This window comes from Sciurus carolinensis, chromosome 5, assembly GCF_902686445.1.
Source record: "Sciurus carolinensis chromosome 5, mSciCar1.2, whole genome shotgun sequence".
Taxonomy (NCBI): Eukaryota; Metazoa; Chordata; class Mammalia; order Rodentia; family Sciuridae; genus Sciurus; species Sciurus carolinensis.
In genome coordinates, this window is record NC_062217.1 from 120,550,771 (window position 1) to 120,572,349 (window position 21,579).

General features: G+C 43.8%; 1 protein-coding gene across 1 annotated transcript in view; it reads left to right on the plus strand.

Annotated features, from left to right (window-relative positions):
• The first annotated feature begins 228 nt into the window (after positions 1-228).
• Positions 229-21,579, plus strand: part of Stox1 (storkhead box 1) — a 59,881-nt gene continuing 38,530 nt past the window's right edge. The window contains exon 1 of the mRNA XM_047553288.1: positions 229-607. Within this exon, the coding sequence (XP_047409244.1) occupies positions 298-607 (310 nt within the window). The 5' untranslated portion in view covers positions 229-297. The remainder of the gene's footprint in view (positions 608-21,579) is intronic.

Genomic DNA, 21,579 nt, shown 5'->3' on the forward strand with positions numbered 1-21,579 from the left:
GGGATAGGGGAATTTCTCCGAGGCGCCGGAGGCTGGGAAGTGAAGGTGTCGCCCGGGGCGGCGACAGAACCAAGGCGGAGATGTAAAGACAGAAGCTGAGCCCTTAGAAACCCCTTCGCGGCGCGTGAGCAGCAGCCGTCCCACCCCCGGCCCGTCGGCCACGCCCCCTGCAGTCCGTTCCGCGGCAGCCCCAGCGGCGCGCAGTCAGTAGATCCCGCCTGCCGGGAGTGCGGCGCCTGAGTCGCCCGCACCGCCGGCCGCTGCTCTAGGCTGTGGTTCTTGGCCGCGCGCGGCAGCATGGCCAGGCCGGTGCAGCTGGCGCCGGGCTCGCTGGCGCTGGTTCTGTGCCGGCTGGAGGCGCAGGAGGCGGCGGGGACCGTGGAGGAGCCGGGTGGGCGCGCGGTGTTCCGTGCCTTTCGCCGAGCGAACGCGCGCTGCTTCTGGAACGCAAAGCTGGCGCGCGCCGCCTCGCGGCTGGCCTTCCAGGGCTGGCTACGGCGCGGGGTGCTGCTGGTGCACGCACCCGCCTCCAGCCTGCAGGTGCTGCGCGATGCCTGGCGTCGCCGGGCGCTGCGCCCACCTCGCGGCTTCCACATCAGGGCGGTGGGTGAGTGCGGGGCCCCAAAAGGAGCGGCGTTCCGCGAGAGCTGCAGGGACCGTGTGCGAACCTCGGCCCGGGCCACAGGGACGAGACATAACCCTGAGAGAGCAGGAGCAGAGGGTGTGGGGCCAGGCGGGTGACTGGAGGAGGGCTGGCTTGCCGAAACACTCTAGAGACCGTTCCTCCTGTTAGGACTGAAGTACCAGCCCCCAGGGTGTGCCTAGCTCCAGGATGCCTCCATTCCGCAACTCTTAAAAGTTTCTGCACAGGTTCCTGAAGGAAGGAACTTTCTATTTAGAAAAGTGATACTGTGGTTAGAGCAGTTCTGGGCCCGGATTACCAGAGCTGCAGTCAAAAGGAAGGGGCTCCCCTGTAGGCTTCATGGGACACCTTAGGGAGGAAGAATCAGCCGAATCTGGTTACTGCTTTTTTTTTTTTTTTTTTTTTTTTTTTTTTAATTACTGACTTGGAGTGAATGACACTCTGTTGTTTTCGTGTCCTGCTGTACTGCATGGTGTGGTGGTCTTGGTTCAGGTTCTAGCAGGCTTCTTAACTGCTGGGCAAAGAAAGAGGTGGTGCTCCCGCACACAGCCCCTCCCATTAACTGAATAGAGAAGCTTCCACCTTCCCACTCTTTGTTAGAAAACAAACGGCAGCTTTTTGCCTGCATAAAATAGCTTCTTATTTGAGAAACTAAAGACTGCACCGGTGAGTGGTCACTGATACTGGCCACTAAACTCAGGTAACAATGCAGCAACCAATAATAGCCTAGTATTTATGTGGGCTGCATTTACATGGCCATTTGATGATATGTTGTTGACAAATCACCAGTTGCTCCAGCCCTGAGTTTTGATTCCAAGGAACCCCTCTATCTTGGTGCATAAATCCTCCTCCTCCTTCCATCTGAGGAGGAGGAGCAGTAAGTAAACATTTGCTTTAGTTCCCAGGGACAAGGGAACAGGGGCAGCAGGAGGCACCTGAGGCTGGGCGTCATCTCTCCAGGGATGGTGTCTCCACACAGCCCAGGCAGCTGCAGGCCAGTGCAGCTAAATCTTGTTTGTTTGTTTGTTTTAACTTATTTGTTTATGTTTGTGGTTTGAGGATTGAACCCAGGGGCCCTTTTACCACTGAGCTACATCCCCACCCCTTTTAATTTTTTAATTTGAGACATGGTCTTGCTAAGTTGCCCAGGCTGGTCTGGAACTTGTGATCCTCCTGCCTCAGCCTTCCAAGTAGCTGAGATTACAGGCGTACACCACCAGGCCTGATCAGTGCAGCTTCTCATCTCCATACTGCCTGCTTCCTCCCCACTCCCACTTTTCTTTCCTTAAAAGCAGCAACTACAACAAAAAGTGCTCATTGCAAAAGCACATAAGCATATTTCGTCTTCTTTTACATGCAGGAGTGAGTGAGGAAAATAGTTTTCTGGCTCTGAGAACAGTGAGCCAAGTAGCCAAGCCAAAACCCTCACAGGGAAGGGGTCTTTCAGACAGGCTGGATGAAAAACTCTTTTCAGTTCTGTGTCCTGGGTTTTTCTGGTTTGAATTAGTGGTTACATTCTCTGGTTCTCCCACCCCCCTTTCAAAGGGTAAGCATAGAGTATATTGCAGAGAGGGAGTGGGATGCCGTGGGGGTCTAGACCTGGGAATGAAATAAGAGAGGGCTTATGCTAAGTCAGAGGCAGCCTTGATGCTACTATCTGGGCCCACCAAGCATTGGTGAATACTGATATAGAAAATTTGCTTCCCATTTAATGAATGTGACTGAGATTCCTGTAACAAAAGACAGATGGTGGTACATGCTTATAATCCCAGCTATACTCTTGAGACTGAGGGAGGAGGATGGCAAGTTCAAGGCCAGCTTCAGCAATTTAGCAAGACCATGTCTTAAAAAGTGGGGTGGGGCTGAGGATATAGCTCCATGGTAAAGCACCCCTGGATTCAATCTCCAGTACAAAAATAATCAAAGTAACGAGAAAAGCATAACAGATTTATTTAATCAAAGTTTTACGTGACTTGGAAGCCTTTAGAAATGATTCCAAAGATCCAGGGAGAACTGCTCATTATAATGCTTAGATCCAATGAAGAAGGGACAGCCATGTAGAAATGAGACCGGGCAAAAAGCTTCTGACCTGATGGTAATGGACTGATGGGGGTATCTCAACAAGACCTGTTTGTTTAGATGCTTCTTGGCTTCTCTGTGGGGCATTCCTTCCTCCGGTATGTAGGGCAGGACCCCTCTGGAATGAGGGTCTTATGATCTACTATCAGACAAAATAGGTCAGAACACTTCTTTATGGCCAGATCTTAACACAGAAAGGTGGGGGGAGGTTAGAGTAATATTTCTAGGTTTTATGGTTATCTTTGGAGAAAAAGGATGTAGTCTCTGTGACCCATCTTGAGGAAGAGGAATCCTTAGATTCTGTGGTCTGCTTGGAAAAAGTGGAACTAGAGAAAGGAAGGCTAGAGAAAGTCAGAAAGAGATGCTTCTGAGGCCATCCTGTATTCAGAGTCTTCATCATGCCAAAGCACCGTTGTTCTGAGCCCTGATACTGCTGTCTGGGTTAGTGCTCTGTGTTGCCATATGAAAGATGGGGTACACATCACCAGGTGTCCCCATCCTGCACCCAGTAGTTAGTGCCACCTGTAGTCCAACTCAGGATGCAATGAACTCTATATTCTGTGTCTTTCTTCTGGGTCGTAATACCTAACTTGCATCTCTGGGCAGGAACGATTTTGAGGTTTTTAATTATGTCCTTACAGGAATTTGGACATTCAGCTGGAATTTGGACAAAACGATTCATGAATGTGGTGCCCTTGGGTTAAAAGTACCTAGTGCCAAAAAAAACAAAAAAACAAAAAGCAACAAAAAATACCCCACCCATGAGGACATTTTGAGGAGCAAAGCTGGAAAAGAATGATGGATGCACCAGGAGTATTTGTTGGGGTGCTCTTGTTTTGAATAGTATTGCTAATTACTATCCAACTTGAGATCCTGGGGTCAGATCAATAGAGAACAGTTGTCAGGGCAGCTTTCAGGCCACCATGGAGTCCCACAGGGTGGTGAAGGCAGAACAAGCTGCATTTCCCCAAAGGAAGAAGTTCTAGTCTGCTTGCTCTCCCAACTCAGGCAGCATGGGCTTTCAAAGTCAAAGTGGTCTTCCAGGAAGGTGAGGGAAGAGCTGCTGTGGACCATTGCAGGTTCTCTCTCTTGTTACTTTGTGGGAAAGAGCAAAATGCTAGAAAAGGACACAAAGGACCAATGTGGTCTCTTCGCTGTCAGATTTTTATTTTCTTGTTTTCTTAAGGCTCATGTAGTCCTGCCTAAAACCATTTGGGCACGTGGAGTATTGCTACTGATCACTGCAGACAGACAATGCAGGAAGAGGAGGAGGAAGGCCAGTTTTACAAACCCAGAACTTCTCTCCTGGGTCCTCGAGGACTGAACCTGCAGCTGGAGGGAGTACCCTGGCTATGCTGACAGGAGAGACCCAAGCCCCCAGGTGCAGACCTAAACATAAGGCCTGCATGTGTGTGTTCTCCAAATTTTGTGCCTTTTCATTTCCTCTTCACTTTCTCTACCTCAGCTTTCCTCTAGTGAGAAAATAATCAGGCAGAATATTTTTCTAAAAGGAGGGACAGTTGGATCTTTAGTTTGATGACAGGGAGCTCATTCTTCTTTTGTGCACTAGTCCTCAAGTGTTTTGTTTTTCATTAGCAAATGGCATTAACAAATAAAAGGGTGCGCCCATTCTGGAAACTGCCAAGAGACAGCCGTTTACCCAGCAGCTGTGTGTGCAGGGAGTGGAGCGGTGGGGAGGGACACCTGCCTTTGTTTGGGAGACTGTTGCTACTCTGAGGACACAGAAAGTTAATGATGGGAGGCCACTTGGCCAAATAAGTTTGTTACATTCTCCTGAAATTTAGAGCAGAGGTGTCCCCACCCTTTTACCCCCAGTAGGGCCTAGCATCTTTTTTCATGGAGTAAAAATGCCCCAAATGTCCGTGACTCTTTCATAATACTGGCTTCATGAATTCATTCATATGCCAAGTACTATTCTAGATGTTCCTGTGCTGTTTGTTTTGTTTGTTTGTTTTTTGCGGTACTGGGGATTAAACCCAGGGCTTTAGTGCGCACGTTAGGCAAGCTGTGATCATCTACTACTGAGCTACATCCCCAGCCCTATTTGTTTTGAGACAGGTCTCCCTAAATTGCCCAGGTTGGCCTTGAACTTTCACTCCTCTTGCCTCAACTTCTTGGGATTATCGTTAGGGTAGCTGGTGCAAATATCCACGAGAGACACAGCTCTGAGTTCAAGCAAAGGTTTATTGACAGAGAAAGTCTGCCAGGGTGCCCTCTGTAAGGGGCAGCAGCCTGCTGGAAAAAACTTCTTAACTACATAGTCATGTACAGTGGAATAGTTAAAAAATACCCCTATGATTGCTATTTGGCATCTTTGCTGTGTTTCGGTAGCTAGGGACTCTTTGGGGGTGGGTCTACGGGGAAGATCATGCCTGGGTGGGCAAGTGCTGATTGTCAAAATGGAGTTACTTTGGCCTAAGGACCTAACAGATTACAGGCTTGCATCATCACACCTGGCTTGCTTCTGTATTTTAATGTATCTTTCATTCATACTTACCTGTCCTCAAAGATAAAGTTGAGTCTATTTCTCCCATTCAATTCAAGAGGGTATAGGCTAGTCTGGAGCTGGGGCTCAGTGGTAGAGCACTTGCCTAGCATGTGGGAGGCACTGGGTTTGATCCTCAGCACCACATAAAAATAAATAAGTAAATAAAGGTATTGTGTACATCTACAACAACGACAAAAACCAAAAAAAAAAAAGAGGGTATAGCCGAGTGGGAGGCCACGTTCCAGAAGCTGACTGGCTCACACAGTCTTCTCCATCCCATAGTGATGCATGTGGGCCCTGAAGATTCTGCCTCTCTTTGGGCAAGAGTTCCCTGGTGTGCACTTTAGTGGGTACTGTTGGTCAGGCAGGCAGCCTGGCCAGGGGGGAGTGATGGAAGGATCTTTCCACTTCTCCTATACCTCCTACCTGCTCCTCTAGACACCTCTGAGCACAGCTTTCCAGTCATAGAGATACCAAGGCAGAGCTGCGAGAGCTTTGGGTTGGTGGTGTAGCTCAGTGGTATTACTCTTGCCTGACATGGGTTTAATCCCCAACACTACCAAAAATATTTTTTTTTAAATTTTAAGTACTATAGGAGTGTAGAGGCCATCACTAATTCATGCTACATGTCAAAGGATCTATCTTGGGATCTGGTTTGGGAGAGGAGGAACCGTTCAATGATACTTGGTGCCTGATGGCAAATCTCTGACTCATTTTAACTCTCCTGTGACTTAAGAAATGGTGTGTGGGGGGAGAAAGGGAGTGAAATGACACCTATTCTGGCTTTTCTTCTTGAAGTCCTCCCTTGAATAGCAGTAGGGCTTCTTGTAGAGCTTGGTAGCTAATGGAGTTTGTAGGTGAAATTTTTATTTAGTAAAATACACAAATTTTTTTTCAATTTTTTTTTTTTTTAAGACATGTCTCAATATGTTACCCAGGATGTCCTTGAATTTGCCATCTTCCTACCTCAGTCTCCTGAGTTGTTGGGACTCCATGTACCACAGCACCCAGCATGAAATGCGCAGATGTTAAATATACTTTTTTATTTTTTTGGTGGTGGTGGTACTGGGGATTGAACCCAGGGGCAGGCAGTCTACCACTGAACTATATCCCGAATCCCTTTTTATTTTTATTTTAAGGCAGGGTCTTGCTAAGTTTCTGAGGCTAGCCTTGAACTTGCCATTATCTTGCCTCAGCCTCTGGGAGTAACTGAGATTGTAAGCATGTGCCACTGCATCTGCATTCTGATTTTTTTTTTTTTTTTGATGCTGGGGATTGAACTCAGGGCCTTGTGCTTGCAAGGCAATGCATTCTGATTTTTTTTAAACCACAAATCAGTTTCACCTGTTCAAGGATGTCACATAAATGGCCTCAGGTAGTATGAACTCATTTGTATGAGGATGCTTTCTCTCAGCTTATTCCTGAATTCATCCTGAATCCTGAAATCCATCCCTGTTTTTATTTGTTCCTTTTGTCACTGAATAGTATTCTATTGTTTTGAATATATCACAGTTTATTCATTTTCCCTTATGTGGACGCCTGAGATGTTTCTAGTTTATGACTATTATGAATAAAGCATCTGTGACTATTTGCATGCAATTTTTTTTAATCCTTTTATTTTTCTTAGGTAAAATACCTAGCAGAGGAATTTCTAAGTTGTAGTATACATTTAGTATTATGATTGTACCATTTTATACTCCTAACAACTGTGTGACAGTTCTAGTTTCTCCACACTTTGTCAACATTTAATATTGTCTTTTAGCACTTCTGCTGACATTTAGTGGTGTGTTTATTTTTTGGGTATTGGGGTCTGAACCCAGGGCCTTACACATACCAGGTAAGCACTCTACCACTGAGCCTCATCTCTAGCCCTTCTTTTTATTTTGATACATGGACTCACTAAGTTGCCCAGGGTGTCCTTAAACTTTTGATCCTCCCACCTCTGCCTCCCAAGTAGCTGGGATCATAAAGGTGAGTCACCATGTTTGGCAAGACTATCATTTCTAAAAAGAGGGCAGTCTTAGGAAAACCAGAATAGATTAGCCATGTAATTTCAAACTGATCTGTAATATATAAATACAGAAATAAAAATAAAATGAGGGAAAGGATAGATTTGCGTTGGAAAAACTGGAATGGTTGGTCTCTAGTCTTTGTTCATCATCTATTGCTAATAACACAGTGACCACATGTGGTAATAGCCTTCTTGCTGGCAAGTTCCAAGATGGCATAGAGCTTAAGAGTGAGAGTGTGTATTCTGGTCTCTTTCCTCACAAGGCCATCAGTATCCAATAATGGGGTTCCACTCTGATGACCTTTTCTAATCCTAATTACCCTTTAAAGGCCCTATCTCTAAACATCACAGTTAGATTAAATCTCTACCCTCTTAATATCTCAGAATGGGGATTAAACTTTTTTGAAGGGGACAAATGATATTCAAACATAGTATCATAGTGTTTCCATTTAAGTTCAAACCTAACCTCATAGTATCAATCTAATTTGGGGAGAAATATCATCTTAATATCATGTTTTTCATAATCCATGAACATTGTCTATCTCTTCATTTATTTGAGTGTTCTGAATTTCTCTTAGCAGTGTTTTGTAATTCTTTTGTTAAATTTAGATTCCTGGGAACTTTGTTTTTCAAATGCTAGTATGATTTTTTTTTTTTTTTTAATGTATTGGGGATTGAACCTAGGACCCTGGGTATGCTAAGCAAGTGCTCTACTACTGAACTACATTCCCAACCCTTAAAATTTTATTTTGAGACAGAGTCTTGCTAAGTTGTCCAAACTGGCCTTGAACTTGCAGTCCTCCTGCTTCAGCCTCTTAAGTGCTTGGGATCAGGCCTGGGCCACTGTCCCCAGCATACATATAATTTTTAAAATAAACTTTTAATTTTGGAATGAGTTTATGTTTACAGAAAACTTGTAAAGATAGTACAGAATTATTCTCTGCCCATCAATCAGTTTCCCCTAATTTTTCTTACATTTTTAGAAAATCAGAGTGTTACCCAGCTTTCTGTCACTTTGACAAAATACCTAATAGTAGCAACTTAAAAGGAAATGATTTAATTATCATTATTATCATTCTTTTGGTACTGGGGATTGAATCCAGGAATGTTTTGCCATTGAGCTACATCATGAGTTCCTTTTATTTTTTTATTTTGAGTTTAAGTTGCTGAGCTTCTCACTAAGTTGCCTAGGTTGGTGATTTGTCATTCTCCTGCCACAAACTCTGGAGTTGCTGGGATTATAGGTGAGCCTAGTACTGGCTAAAAGAGTAAAGATTCATGTTGGCTGATGGTTTCAGATGTTTTAGTCCACGGTTGCTTGGCCCTGTCTCTGGGTCTATGGTGAGGCAGAACATCATGGTGGGAATGCATGGTGTAACAAAAGCTGTGAACTCATGGCAGCCAGGAAGCAAAGAAAGGGAGCTTACTTTTAAAATAAGTCCCTCCCACAAGCCCATTAAGCTAGGAATCTAATAATGGATGAATCCATTCATGAGGTCAAAGATTCATGATCCATAACATTAAGATATAATTCATATAACATAAAATTAGCCATTTCATGGACTTTTTTTTTTTTTTTTTTTTTTTTTTGGTGCTGGGGTGATGGAAATTGAACCCAGTCCTTATGTATGCTAAACATTTGCCCTGAACCAAGCACTGTGGCACATGCCTGTGATCTCAATGACTTGGGAAACTGAGGCAGGAGAATCACAAGTTCAAGGTCAGCCTGGGCAATTTAGTGACACCTGTCTCAAGGTAAAAAAATAAGGGCTGAGAATGTAGCTAAGTGGTAAATCCCCACTGGGTTCAATTCCCAGTGCTGGAAAAAAAAAACAAAAAAAAAAAAAACCTTTATTTTTATGTTGCATCTCCACTGTATATGGATATATCACATTTTGCTTATACATTCTTCAATGGAAGCTCACTTGAGTTTAGGGTCGTTTCTACTTTTCAGACACTGGAACAATGTTGCTATGAACATTTTATGTGTAAGTCCATGGGAAGACCTATGGTTTTATTCTCGACTGGATCTTATTTGGTTGTTTTAAAATAATTTCTGTTTCTATAATGAGATTTCCAATTTGTTTACTACAAGCATATTTCCCCTTAAATACAGTTATAATACCCTCCTCAAAATCCAGCATCTGGATCATCTCAGGTCATCTCATTGGTTGCAGTTGATCTTGAACATGAGTCCCATTTTCTTGTGTCTAAATTGTCTAGTAACTGTGGATTGTATCTCTGATATTGTATGTTGTAGAGACTCTGGGCTATTAGATTCCTCTGTGGAGATGTTGATTTTTGTTTGTTTATTTTATCAGGCAGTTAACTTGGCTGGATTCAAAACTGAACTCCATCTCCCTTGTAGGGAAATGACAACTAAAATCTCTGTCCAATTCTTTTAGCTTAAGGTGGGCTGCTTGAGCCCTGTTCATGGTTCAGTCACAGAGTAGGGCAGAGTTTATATGCAGAATTTGACATTCCACCTCTATGGCTTTATCCTTATCCCTCTGTAACTTTTCAGTTATAACTGCTCCAAATTCTGCCCTTAATTTTTATTTATTTTATTTCTTTATTATTTTTTTTTTCAGTTGTTTGCAGTACTGGGGATTGAACCCAGAACTCACACATGCTAGGCAAGGGCTCTGCCCCTATGCTACATCCCCAGCCCCTTTTAAAATTTTGAAACAGGATCTTGCTAAGTTTCCCACCTTGGACTTGAATTTGTGATTCTCCTGCCTCAGCCTCCCAAATAGCTAGGATTACAGGTGTGTGCCACTATGCTGCCCCTACTGTCCTTAGATTCTTAAAGTTAGTAAGACTCTGGATTTCTACCAGAAAACTTTAGCTTCTTTCCCTGACTGCTACTGGGGACTTCCCCCAGGTGAAGAATTATGAAAAAATGTGAAACTTACCCATAGTATTCCCTTCCAAAAGGGACCTCTCCTTTCCCATCACCTCTGATTTCCAGTGGTTTGGGTTGACTTCAATCCCTTCAATAGGTATTGTGCTTACTATTTGGTCCAATGTTTATAGTGATATTTACAATAGGGTCGGTCTAATAGAATTTAGCCCACTATTGGAAACAAAACTCCTTGAATGATTTGATTGATTGAGTTACTGGGGCAAGCATTCTATTACTGAGTTACATCACCCTTTTTATTTTTTATTTTGAGACAGAGTCTCATTAAGTTTGCCCAGGTTGAACCTTAAACTCTTGGTTCTCCTGCCTCAGCCTCCCCAGTTACTGGAATTAAAAGCATGCACCACTATGTCTGGCCCATGAGTAAATGTTTTTAGTTCCTGGCTTCTCCCCTTTTAAAATGTCTGTTGGTGAGAAATGTCTAACCATGAGAAATTAATGGCCATGACAAGATTGTTTGGACAATCACTAGAAACAAATGCCTCTGTTTTACCTTACTTTCTTCTAGACACATCTTGGCATCTCTTGAGCCATTAGGAGCTGGATTATCCCTTCTCCCTGGTGGTAAGCTGGAATGATCCTGCCCATTCTGCAGACAGGAAACAGGATCAAGGGTATGATGGGCTGGTGCTGCTTGAGTTTCTTGACTCCCTCTCCACTTTGGTCCTCCCAGGTTCCCACGAAGGCTGTGGTATTTCTCACCAGTCAGTGCTGGCCCTCACACTCCTCAGGAGGTTGTCAGATTCCCACCAGGCCTTTGAGCCCCTCCAAGGCCTGGGAAATGGCAGAAACAGCTGCTCTGAGCACACCCCTGCCCTCATCTCCCTCCCTCCTTCCCACCCAGGATCTTCAGCCATGTTTTTCTAGTTTTGTTCTGCCACATGCTGCCTTTTACCCTCTTCTCCTGAGGGCAGCTGGAGGGCGACAGCATGATGCCTTGCAGGCTGTCTTGTGGGCATGTTGCTGTTCCCGAACTGGCTGATCTGTGTGTAGCATCTGGGTGGTTAGCGATTGCCCACATTTTGATTTAGCAGCTGGTGGTTCAGAGAATACACCTCTAATTGCTGCCCTGTAGCATTGAGGTCCAGTGGCATGAAAAGAGGCAATCATTTGAAAATCAATTTGGGTTCCTCCACCCTCCCACTGTGCCCCAGGTCAGTAGGCCACCAAGTACCATAATGCTCAACTCCTCTCTGTCTCTCAGGCCCGTCCTAAGCCTGAGTGCATGGCTCAGTGCTCCAGTTCACTCTCCAGCCTGCAGACTCCTGATGTCTAAAATGCAGATCTTTTTTAAATTTTTTTTGTGGTGCTGGGGATCGAACCCAGGGTCTTGTGCTTGCAAGGTAAGCACTCTACCAACTGAGCTATCTCCCCAGCCCAAAAATGCAGATCTTATTCCACCCTTCACTTGCTCACATCCTTTCTTCTATTCCCCTTAGTTTTTTTTTTTTTTTTTTTTTTTTTTTTTTTTTTTTTTTAATCATTGCCTGGAAGTTTATTGCCTATAGAATGAAGTTCAATTTCTTTTAATTGACATTGTTTCTTTTGGTCATATTCCAGCCTTCCTCTCCACTCTTATCTTCCAGTCCCCTTGATTACAGAAAGTTTGGTTATTTTCCTTCCACACAGAGCATCTGGAAACAAAACAGATCTGTCCTGGATGCTTCTCGTAGACCAGCACCATCTAGTTCCAGATCTCTGGTCTTCATGCTGCCTGAGGCCTTTACTTAGCCCACTCAAGATCACTTTTGATGATCTTCAAATTGGCTTTACTCGAACTGTAGCTGTTAAGTTTGAAGCTATGAAAGGTTGCCTGAGATATACTATTTTCAAGCTAACAAGTGTCATTATCTATATTTTTATTCATATAAATAATTTTTATATTCATAAAAATAATTTTATCTAATTTATATATAGGTTGAGCACCCCAATCCAAAACCCCAAAGACCCCAAAGTCCAAACATTATTGAGTGACAACATGATGTCACTTGTGGAAAATTCCACAACTTGATCTCATGGAATGGGTCACAGTCCAAACACAGGTGAACTAAAAATAAAATTACTTTCAGGTTAAGTCCAAGAGATACATAAGAAACAACGAAGGGCTGGGAATGTAGCTCAGAGGTAGAGCATGTGCTTAGCAACACACACACTGAAAAGAAGAAGAAGAAGGGGGGAGGGGAGAGGGAGGAGAGGGAGGGGGAAGGGGAAGAGGGGGGGAAGGAAAAATATAAGTAAATAAATCCATTCACATTTAGGATTGAGTCCCATCCTCAAGAAGCCTTATTATGTATATGCAAATATTCCAGATTCCTCCCCAAAATTTGACACATTTCTGGTCCCAAGCATTTTAGATAGGGGATATTCAACCTATAGCTTTATCTGTATTACTCTCGGTCTGTATCTATAAACATAAAGTCTCAAGATCAGGAAACAGACTTTTTACTCACAGAGCAGCTGGCATCTGTTTCTCAAGCCCTAATTCCCCATGGGGCAGTGTGGTAAGTGCCAGGTGTACCTGCCCATGGACAGTGTGCACCACAGGAAAGGAACCCCTGCATTATGAAACTTGGAGTTGCTGGCACTCTGGGTGCTTGGAAGTGATGGAGAAAAAGAGGGAATCAGGGCTTTTCTACATTTCAGAGAAATCCTCTCTAGGATGAGGATGGAAAATTCTCTAATTGCCTCCCTATAATGTAAACAAATGGTTCCAGGGAGGTAAGTTTCTGTACACCCCCAGAGGCCATCCCCTTAGTTTTTTGGGAAAAGTTCATGGCCCTCTATTTTTTTCTTTTTTTTTTTTTTTTTTTTTTGAGACTTGGTCTGAAACTTATTTTTGAGATTTGGTTTGCCAGGCTGACCTCAAAACTCCTGGGCTCAAGCAAACCTCCTCTGGAGTAGATGGGCCTATGGATGTGCACCACCAAGCCCAACTCAAGTCCAGAGTCTTTGACATGCACCTCAAGGCTCTTTGGAATTCAGTCCCAGCCTGAGTCTCCCCCTTTTCTCCACATCCCGAAAGTCAGCTTCCTTCCTGGATCAGTCAGGGTGCAATAGAGAAATAGGACCAGTATGAGAGATATAGGAGGAAATTGGCTTTGTGCGATTGCAGACAAGTCTGAAATCTGTGAGGCATCCTGAAGGGCAGCCTGGAATTGCCATTCAACCTAAAGCCGCCATTCATAGGTGAATCTTCTTTACCTAGAAAGCCTCTTCTCTGTTTTTAAGCTTTTTTGGCTGATTGAATCAGACCCACTTAGATTATTAGGATAATCTCCTCTTCTTAAAGTAGACTGATTATAGACTTTAGTCACAATTACAAGATACTTTGACAGCCACACCTCGGCTAGTGTTTGAGTAACTGAGGACTGAACCAAGGCCAGCGGGTGCATAAACTGACCAATGCATTTTCCTTCAGCCAGACCTAACTGCAGTCCTCTCAACAAGCTGGGCTCTCCTGCAGGCCATTTGTAGTTGCCCCCTCTGCTAGGTGCTTGAGGGGAGGGCAGTCTGCTTTGCTGGGCCCCCACGTCTACTGCTAGTAGAGTCTTCTGTCTCTGGGCTGTGCTTAGCACACTGTTGGCCCTTGAGGGCAGAGGTCTTCTACACAGTGCTGGGTGTGAATTGGTTTCTCCTTGCCTATCATATGTGTTTTTCATATTCCCTGGGGCTCCCGATCTGCCTACCCTGGGCAGGTTGCTGTGCCAAGGCCCATATGCCTCTGCTGTCCCTCACCTGACCTGGAGTTGTTGCTTCTGTGTCCTGGATCGGAGGAACCTGCACAGCTTTCCTAACCCACTCCAGTGCACCAGGATTTCATCTGTTCAAAGCTCCAGAGAACTGATCTGCATTGGCCATTAGGGACTCTCTCATTATACTGGCATTTAGTAGTTTTGAAGTTTTGTCTTGTCATCCAAGCTTGATTGGAAGCTTCCAGGTTCTAGGCCTTTATGGCTCTTGTGGCAGATCCTTGTCCACCAGAAGTTGTGCCCTCTTTCCATGGTGTACAGTTTCACTAGTAAATGGTCACACTTAGAGTCTGTATTTCCCTGGGCTGGGCCTGTCATCCTAGCATGGGTGAAGCCCTGGGTTAGAACCCCCCAGCCCAGCAAAAATAGTCTGCATTTCCCTGACTTCTTCACAGCTAGGAGGGGCGGGGACTAGGCAATGAAATGTGAACGCAAGTGTTGTCTCACTTCTGGATCAGGTGCTGGAGCACTACAGTGCCTTCTTTGTTCTTTCCCTACTTGCAGAGGACCCAAAGGCCTTTGAGAGGACACAGTCAAAGACCCTATGACAGCGTGATGGACTGGCAGCCTCTCTAGGAGCTGGGGGCAGCTTTATCCTCCAGGTGCATTGAGGGGTTATCTCTGCACATGCCCCCCGGGCCTGTGTCGTGCACTCCACTGCCTTGCAGATCCTCTCAGCCTTTCCCGCTGTGCAGCCAGGACACCTGTATCCCAGTCCCGCTGTTCCTGCTCTGTGGTGTAATTGAGCATGTCAGCTTCTCCTTACTGCATTTTCCTCATTTGAAAAGCAAGTTCAGTTTTCTGCCTCCCTAAAGAGGTCACATGACAGAAAGTAAATAGTGTTTAATAATGGTTTAGATTAATTTGATTAAAAAAAAATATTTTTTGAATGCTGGGATTGTAGCTCAGTGGTACAGTGATTGCCTAGCATGTGTGAAACCCTGGGTTCAATCCTCAGCACCACATAAAAATAAATTAAAATATAGATATTGTGTCCGTCTGTGACTTTTAAAAAGGTTTTTTAAAAATGGGTTATTTAAAAAAATTTTTTTTTTAATTTTTTGAAATGGGGTCTTGCTGTGTTGTCCAGGCTGGCCTCAAATTTTTGATCTTCCTGCCTCAGCCTCCCAAGTTCGTGGGATAATAAATGGGCATCACCATATCCAGTCTTTTTTTTTTTTTAAATACATCGGTCATCTTCTTCTCTTGTGATACCTTGCATTGAGCATTTTTACTATCCTTGTGAACTTATGTGCATACTAGTGCAAAATTATTTACAATTACAGGCAACCAGCCTGGGGTTGTGGCTCTGTGGTAGAGCACTTGCCAGCATGTGTGAGGTACTGGGTTCCATCCTCAGCACCACATAGAAATAAATAAATAAAATGAAGGTATTGTGTCCATCTACAACTAAACAACAACAACACAAACAATTACAGGCAGCAAAACCAAGACTTAGGAGATACTGAAAAGTTTAAAGTTTCCAGAACCACTATGGGTAGTGAAAACTCAGGTTCAAATTCCTTCCCTGCCAGTTATAGATGTGTGACCTTGAGCTAGTGACTTAATTTCTCTTAGGTTCATTGCCTGCATAGGCACAACTGAGGATAGAATAGCTACTTTTCAGGTTGTTTTGAGGATCAGTTATCTAAGAGCACTCAGCCAGTGCCTGGTACAATCAACTTTGGCACATGGCAGTTTCTAGTATGAAGGGCAAAGAGAACAGGTCTCTGGATTCTTCTTCTCCAGACAGCCTGTCTTCCTTGGGACCATGCTGATTATTGCTCGCCTGGCACATGCTCATGTTAAGACCTGATTATCCCTTTATACTGTCCTTCCTGCTATCTTTTTTTTTTTTTTTAATATTTTTTTAGTTGTAGATGGGCACAATATCTTTATTTTATTTGTTTATTTTTATGTGTGCTGGGGACTGAACCTAGTGCCTTACACGTGCTAGAGAAGTGCTCTACCACTGAACCACAAACAAAGCCCCTTCCTGCTATCTTGCATCCTTCCTCATATATTTTAGACCCTTGGTGCTGGCCAGGTCCACAGCTCCTTGTGTGGTGCTGTAGAAGGAGCTCTGCCCTGGGATTCCAGTCCTGAGTTTGGAACCAGCCCTGCTGCTCAGTCTCTGGGAGCCCCTGGCCAGTCCTCTCACTTCTCTGGGTCTCTGGTTCTGTGGCAGTGAACAGCTTCTCCCTCACTTTGGCTCTGTTGACTGCCGAGCTTTCTTGGCTTGTCACTGCCTTCCGCCTCACCTGTGTCAGGAGGCCCTGGGAAGAGCAGACGAAAGCTTGCATTGAAGTTACTTGGGTTAGTTTCCAGAGACAGAGTGTCTGGGCCTTTCCCCTAGTCCCTCACAGGCATCTGGATTCTGTTAAAGCCCCTGCACCTGCTGGGCCTCCCTAGCTCACACAATCACTTGTTAGGTATGTATGGAGCATTTGCTGTGTGCCCAGCCCTGGGATGGTCAGTTGACACAAAGAATCAAAAGACTCAAACTCTGACCCTAAGCAGCTCACAGACCAGGGGCCAGATGGAGGAATAAGTGATGTGTAGTCACTGCGAGCAACAGAAGAACTACTGACCAAGGGTCCATCGTGTGCGTGTGTGTGAGTGTACATGTGCGTGTTTTGAAGGAAGTCTTGGGAAGCAATGCCTATACTAAGATGTGAAGAATGAGTTGATGTTAATTTTAATGAAAAGCACGTTTTAAGCAGAGAGGGAGGGCATGTATCCCAGTTGAGTACAGTCAGAGCATGAAGTGAGAGGTTTTGTTTTGTTTTGTTTTGGTTTTGGTACCAGGAATTGAACTCGGGGTTAACTCCTGAGCCACATCCCCAGCCCAGCCCTCTATGTTTTATTTAAAGACAGGGTCTCACTGAGTTGCTTAGGGCATCACTGAGTTGCTAAGGCTGGCTTTGAAGTCGCGATCCTCCTGCTTCAGTCTCCCAAGCCGCTGGAATTAGAGGCGCCCACCACTGTGACTGGTGAAGTAGGGAGGTTGGACAGTGGCAAAAAGGGCCTGGAGAAGGGCTGGCTTGTGATAGACCTTGGCTGCCGGACTGAAGGGTGTGGATTGGAGCTTGAGGCTCCTGAAAAGTATTAACCAGTACAGTGTGTGTATGTGATTACGTTTATCATCCTGATTACATAGCGCACATGTTTACCTGTTATACATGATAGTCGCTTCCGTGCCTCGTGTGTGCATTATCTTCCACTGAGAGCGTCATCTGAGCCAGTGGCGCCTTTGAGAGGTTAGGTAAGTTCCCATGCACCTCTTAGAGCGTATGCTACAGTGCTTGTTAAGTGGCAGATCTGTTATCTGAGTCAGGCCATAAAAACAGCTCATGGGCCATGCAGGACAAGATCTAATCTTCTGTTACTAATCTCATCTAGGCCTCTTGGGGCTTCTTGGGACCTCATCTGTTGGTAAGCATTGCACCTGGCCTTTCTACTTCCTAGAGTTGGCATCAAGTTCAAGTGAGATATAATCTGTGAAAACACTTTGAAAAGTATACAATGTAGCTGGGTGCAATGGCGCACACCTGTAATTCCAGTGAAATCACAATTTTAAGGCCAGCCTCAGCAATTTAGCAAGACCCTAAGCAATTTAGTGAGAACCTATCTCAAAATAAAAAGAAAAAATGTCTGGTGATGGGTTGGGGTCGTGGCTCAGTGGCAGAGCACTTGCCTAACCTGTGTGAGGCACTGGGTTCGATCCTTAGCACCAGATAAAAATAAATAAAATAAAGGTATTGTGTCCATCTACAACTGAAAAAGGGGTGGAGGTTTGGCGGTAAAGTACCCCTAGGTTCAATCCCCAATAGTAAAAAAGGAAAAAAAGTATACAGTGCAAATGCTAGGATATCTTTCCATTTATTTATGTCATCTTTTCATCTTTGATCTGTTTTATAGTTTTCTTTTCACCTATTAGTTAAATGTGTTTGTAAGTTTTTGTTGTTGTTGTTTTTGTTTTGTTTTTCCTTTTTGGTACTGTGAATGGAACCTAGGGGAACTTTACTGAGCTATGTTCCCAGTCCTTTTGGTTTTTTGACTTTGAGATAGGTCTGGCTAAGTTGCTAAATCTGACCTCAGACTTAGATCCTCCTGCCTCTGCCTTCTGAGTCGTGGGATGACGTGTGCCACTGTGCCTGGCTGGTATTCTTTCTAATGGTATTACCAGTGGGGTTGTTTTTTACATTTCCTTTTTGGATAGTTCATTATTTAATGAGTAATAACACAACTGATTTTTTGCATTGTGTATCCTGCAACTTTACTGAATTCATTTATTCTAACATCTAAAAAGAAAAAAGAAAAAATATACACTGCAAATGCTAGGCTCTCTTTCCATGTGAAGATTTTCTTTACATAAGATCATGTCATCTGCAAGCACAGATGATTTTGCCTCTTTTCAGATTTGTATGCCTTTTATTTTTTATTTTTTCCTTGCCTAATTGTTCTGCCTAGAACTTACAGTACTTTGTTGAAAAGAAGTGGCAAGAGTGGGTGTCCTTGGCTTATTCCTGATCTTAGAGGAAAAGCTTTCAGTTTTTCACTGTTGAGTATGATTATTAGCTGTGGGCTTTCCATATATGACCTTTATTATGTTAAGTAATTTGTTTTTTTGGTAGTGGGGAATGAACCCAGGGGTGCTCTAGCACTGAGCTACATCTCCAGGCCTTTTTAAAATTTTTCTATTTTGAGACACTAAATTGTCCAGGCTGGCCTTGAGCTTGCCTCTGCCTCATGGGTCACTGGGATTACAGGCATGTGCCACCACATCTGGCTACGTTTAGTAATTTCATCCTGTGCTCATGAATTGGAAGACAATATTGTTTAAAGTCCATACCACCAAAGTGATCTATAGATTCAGTACAATTCCTATCAAAGTCCCAATGGCATTCTTCATAGAACTAGAAAAAAAAGTTCCAAAATTCCTACGGAATCCTGAATAGCCAGAGCAAAGCTGAAGACATTACACTTCCTGACTTCAAAATGTCCTACAAAACTACAGTAATTAAAAGAGTATGGTATGGGGGCTGGGGAGATAGCTCAGTCGGTAGAGTGCTTGCCTTGTAAGCACAAGGCCCTGGGTTCGATCCCCAGCACCAAAAAAAAAAAGAGTATGGTATGGTTAGCAAGGCCCTGAGTGAGCAACTTAGTGAGACCCTATTTAAAAATAAAATCTAAAACAGGCTAGGGATGTGGCTCAGTGCCCTGGGTTTAATCTGTAGTATGGGGGAGGGTTATGGTACTGGCACAGAACAGCTGTATACAGCAGTGAAACAACAAAGTCCACAAATAAACCACCCCCCACACAGTGAACTTGCCAGTGATTGTCAGCGAGGGTGCCAAGAACATAAAATGGGGAAAGGATACCCACGTGCAAAAGAGTGAAATCGTCCCCTTAAACCATGCACAAAAATCAACTCAAAATGAATTTTAAAGACTTTTTTAAAAGACAGATTTGAAACAAACTCCTAGAATAGAACATGGAGGAAAAGCTTCATGACATAGGTCTGGCTATGATTTCTTGGGTATGACAGACAACACAAACAGAAATATACAAGGCACATACCTGTAATCCCAGTGGCTTGGGAGGCTGAGGCAGGAGGATTGCAAGTTCAAAGCTGACCTCAGCCACTTAGCAAGGCACTTAGCAACTCAGGGAGACCCTGTCTCTAAATAAAACATAAAAAGGGCTGGGAATGTGGCTCACTGGTTAAGCTCCCCTGGGTTCTATCCCTTGTACAAACACACACACACACACACACACACACACACACACACACACGATGAAAGTGAAAACACAATTATTAATTAACTGTGGCTATTTTATCTCTGGTGTGGATTATGCCCTCAGGGAATGTGTGTGTGTGTGGCGCACGTGCTCGGCGTGCCCTTTTAAAATCTTTATGTATATTTTTAATCTTTGGTTTATTTGGTTGCTTTGTAGTACTGGGAATTGAAGCCAGAGGCACTCTACCACCAAGCCTCCAGCCATTATTAAACTGTTTTAAATTTTGAGATAGGGTCTAAGTTGCCCAGGCTGGACTTGAACTTGGTGATCCTCCTGCCTCAGCTTCCCAAATCCCTGGAATTACAGGTGCACACCACTGTGCCAGACTCTGTGTGTGTTTTATTATTTTCTTAAAATATTTTTTAGTCGTAGATGGATACAGTATCTTTATTTTTATGTGGTGCTGAGGATCAAACCCAGTGCCTCACATGTGTGAGGCAGGCACTGTACCAGTGAGCTACAGCCCCAGCCCTCTAGTGTTTTAATATTTAAGAATATGTTACTCTTAGCTTTGTGCAATGGCACATACCTGTAATTCCAGCAATTTGGGAGACTGAGGAAGGAGGATTGCATGTTTGAGGTCATCCTGGGCAATTTAGTGAGACTATCTGGAAATAAAATAGGAAGAACTGGGTAAGAGTGCCCCCAGCAGGGCTGGGGAGATAGCTCAGTTGGTAGAGTGCTTGCCTTGCAAGCACAAGGCCCTGGGTGTTCAATCCCCAACACCACAAAAAAAAAAAAAAAAAAAAAAAAAGTATGTATTACTTTCTTTTCTCTTCTTTTTTTTTTTTTTTTCTTTCTTCTTCTTCTTCTTCTTTTTTTTTTTTTTTTGGTACTGGGGATTGAATGCAGGGGCACTTAACCACTGAGCCACATCCCCAGCCCTTTTTGTATTTTATTCAGAGACAGGGTCTTGCTGAGTTGGTTAGGGCCTCACTGAGTTGCTGGGGTTGGCTTTGAACTTGCAATTCTCCTGCCTCAGCCTCCCAAACTGCTGGGATTATAGGTGTACACTGGGCTGATCCCAGGACTTTCAAAGGCACCCTGGTGGTTCAGTGAAATTCTGTGCTGATAGAGAAAGTGTCAGACTTTTAAACCTTTACAAAATGCAGAGGAGCCTGTAGCTCAGTCAGCCTTGTACAGACAGGAAACAAACTGCTTGCCAAAATCATTTGCAATATTGAGCTCATTCTGTGATAATTGACTTTTTTTTTTTAAATTTACTCATCTGTTAGAAAAATTGCTGAATCTTTTCTTGTTGATGCAAGGCACCTCTCTATGGCTCTGTACAATTTCTATAGCAGTTATTTAAAAATCAGGAGGCCCCTTATGAAATTCTTTTTGAAACAAAACAACCTTTGACTCACCACATCTATAACCATCAGTAGTGACTGTATTCATTCCATGGAAGGGAGGAGGCAGGGTCTGGCAACACAGATTTTTCCATGGCTACCTGGTCTTATATATCGGTAATTACTTATAAATTATATATCTGTGTGTGTGTGTGTGTGTGTGTGTGTGTGTGTGTGCGTGCGCGCGCACATGTATTCCCCACCCCACCAACAACACGCAGCACTGGGGATTGAACCCAGGGGTGCTTTACAACTGAGTTACATCCTCAGACCTTTTTATTTTTTATTTTAAGATAGGTCTTGCTAAATTTCTGAGGCTGGCCTCAAATTTGTGATCCTCTTGCTTTTAGCCTCCCAAGTAGCTGGGATTACAGTTGAGTGCCACTGTGCCTGGCTATAAATTATACTTTTAAAATTAAATATTTGTGTTCCTCTTTTAGAAGTTTAGTGGTGTATAAAAAAAAAAGGAAGTTTAGTGGTGTATAATTTACATTCAGAAAGATATAC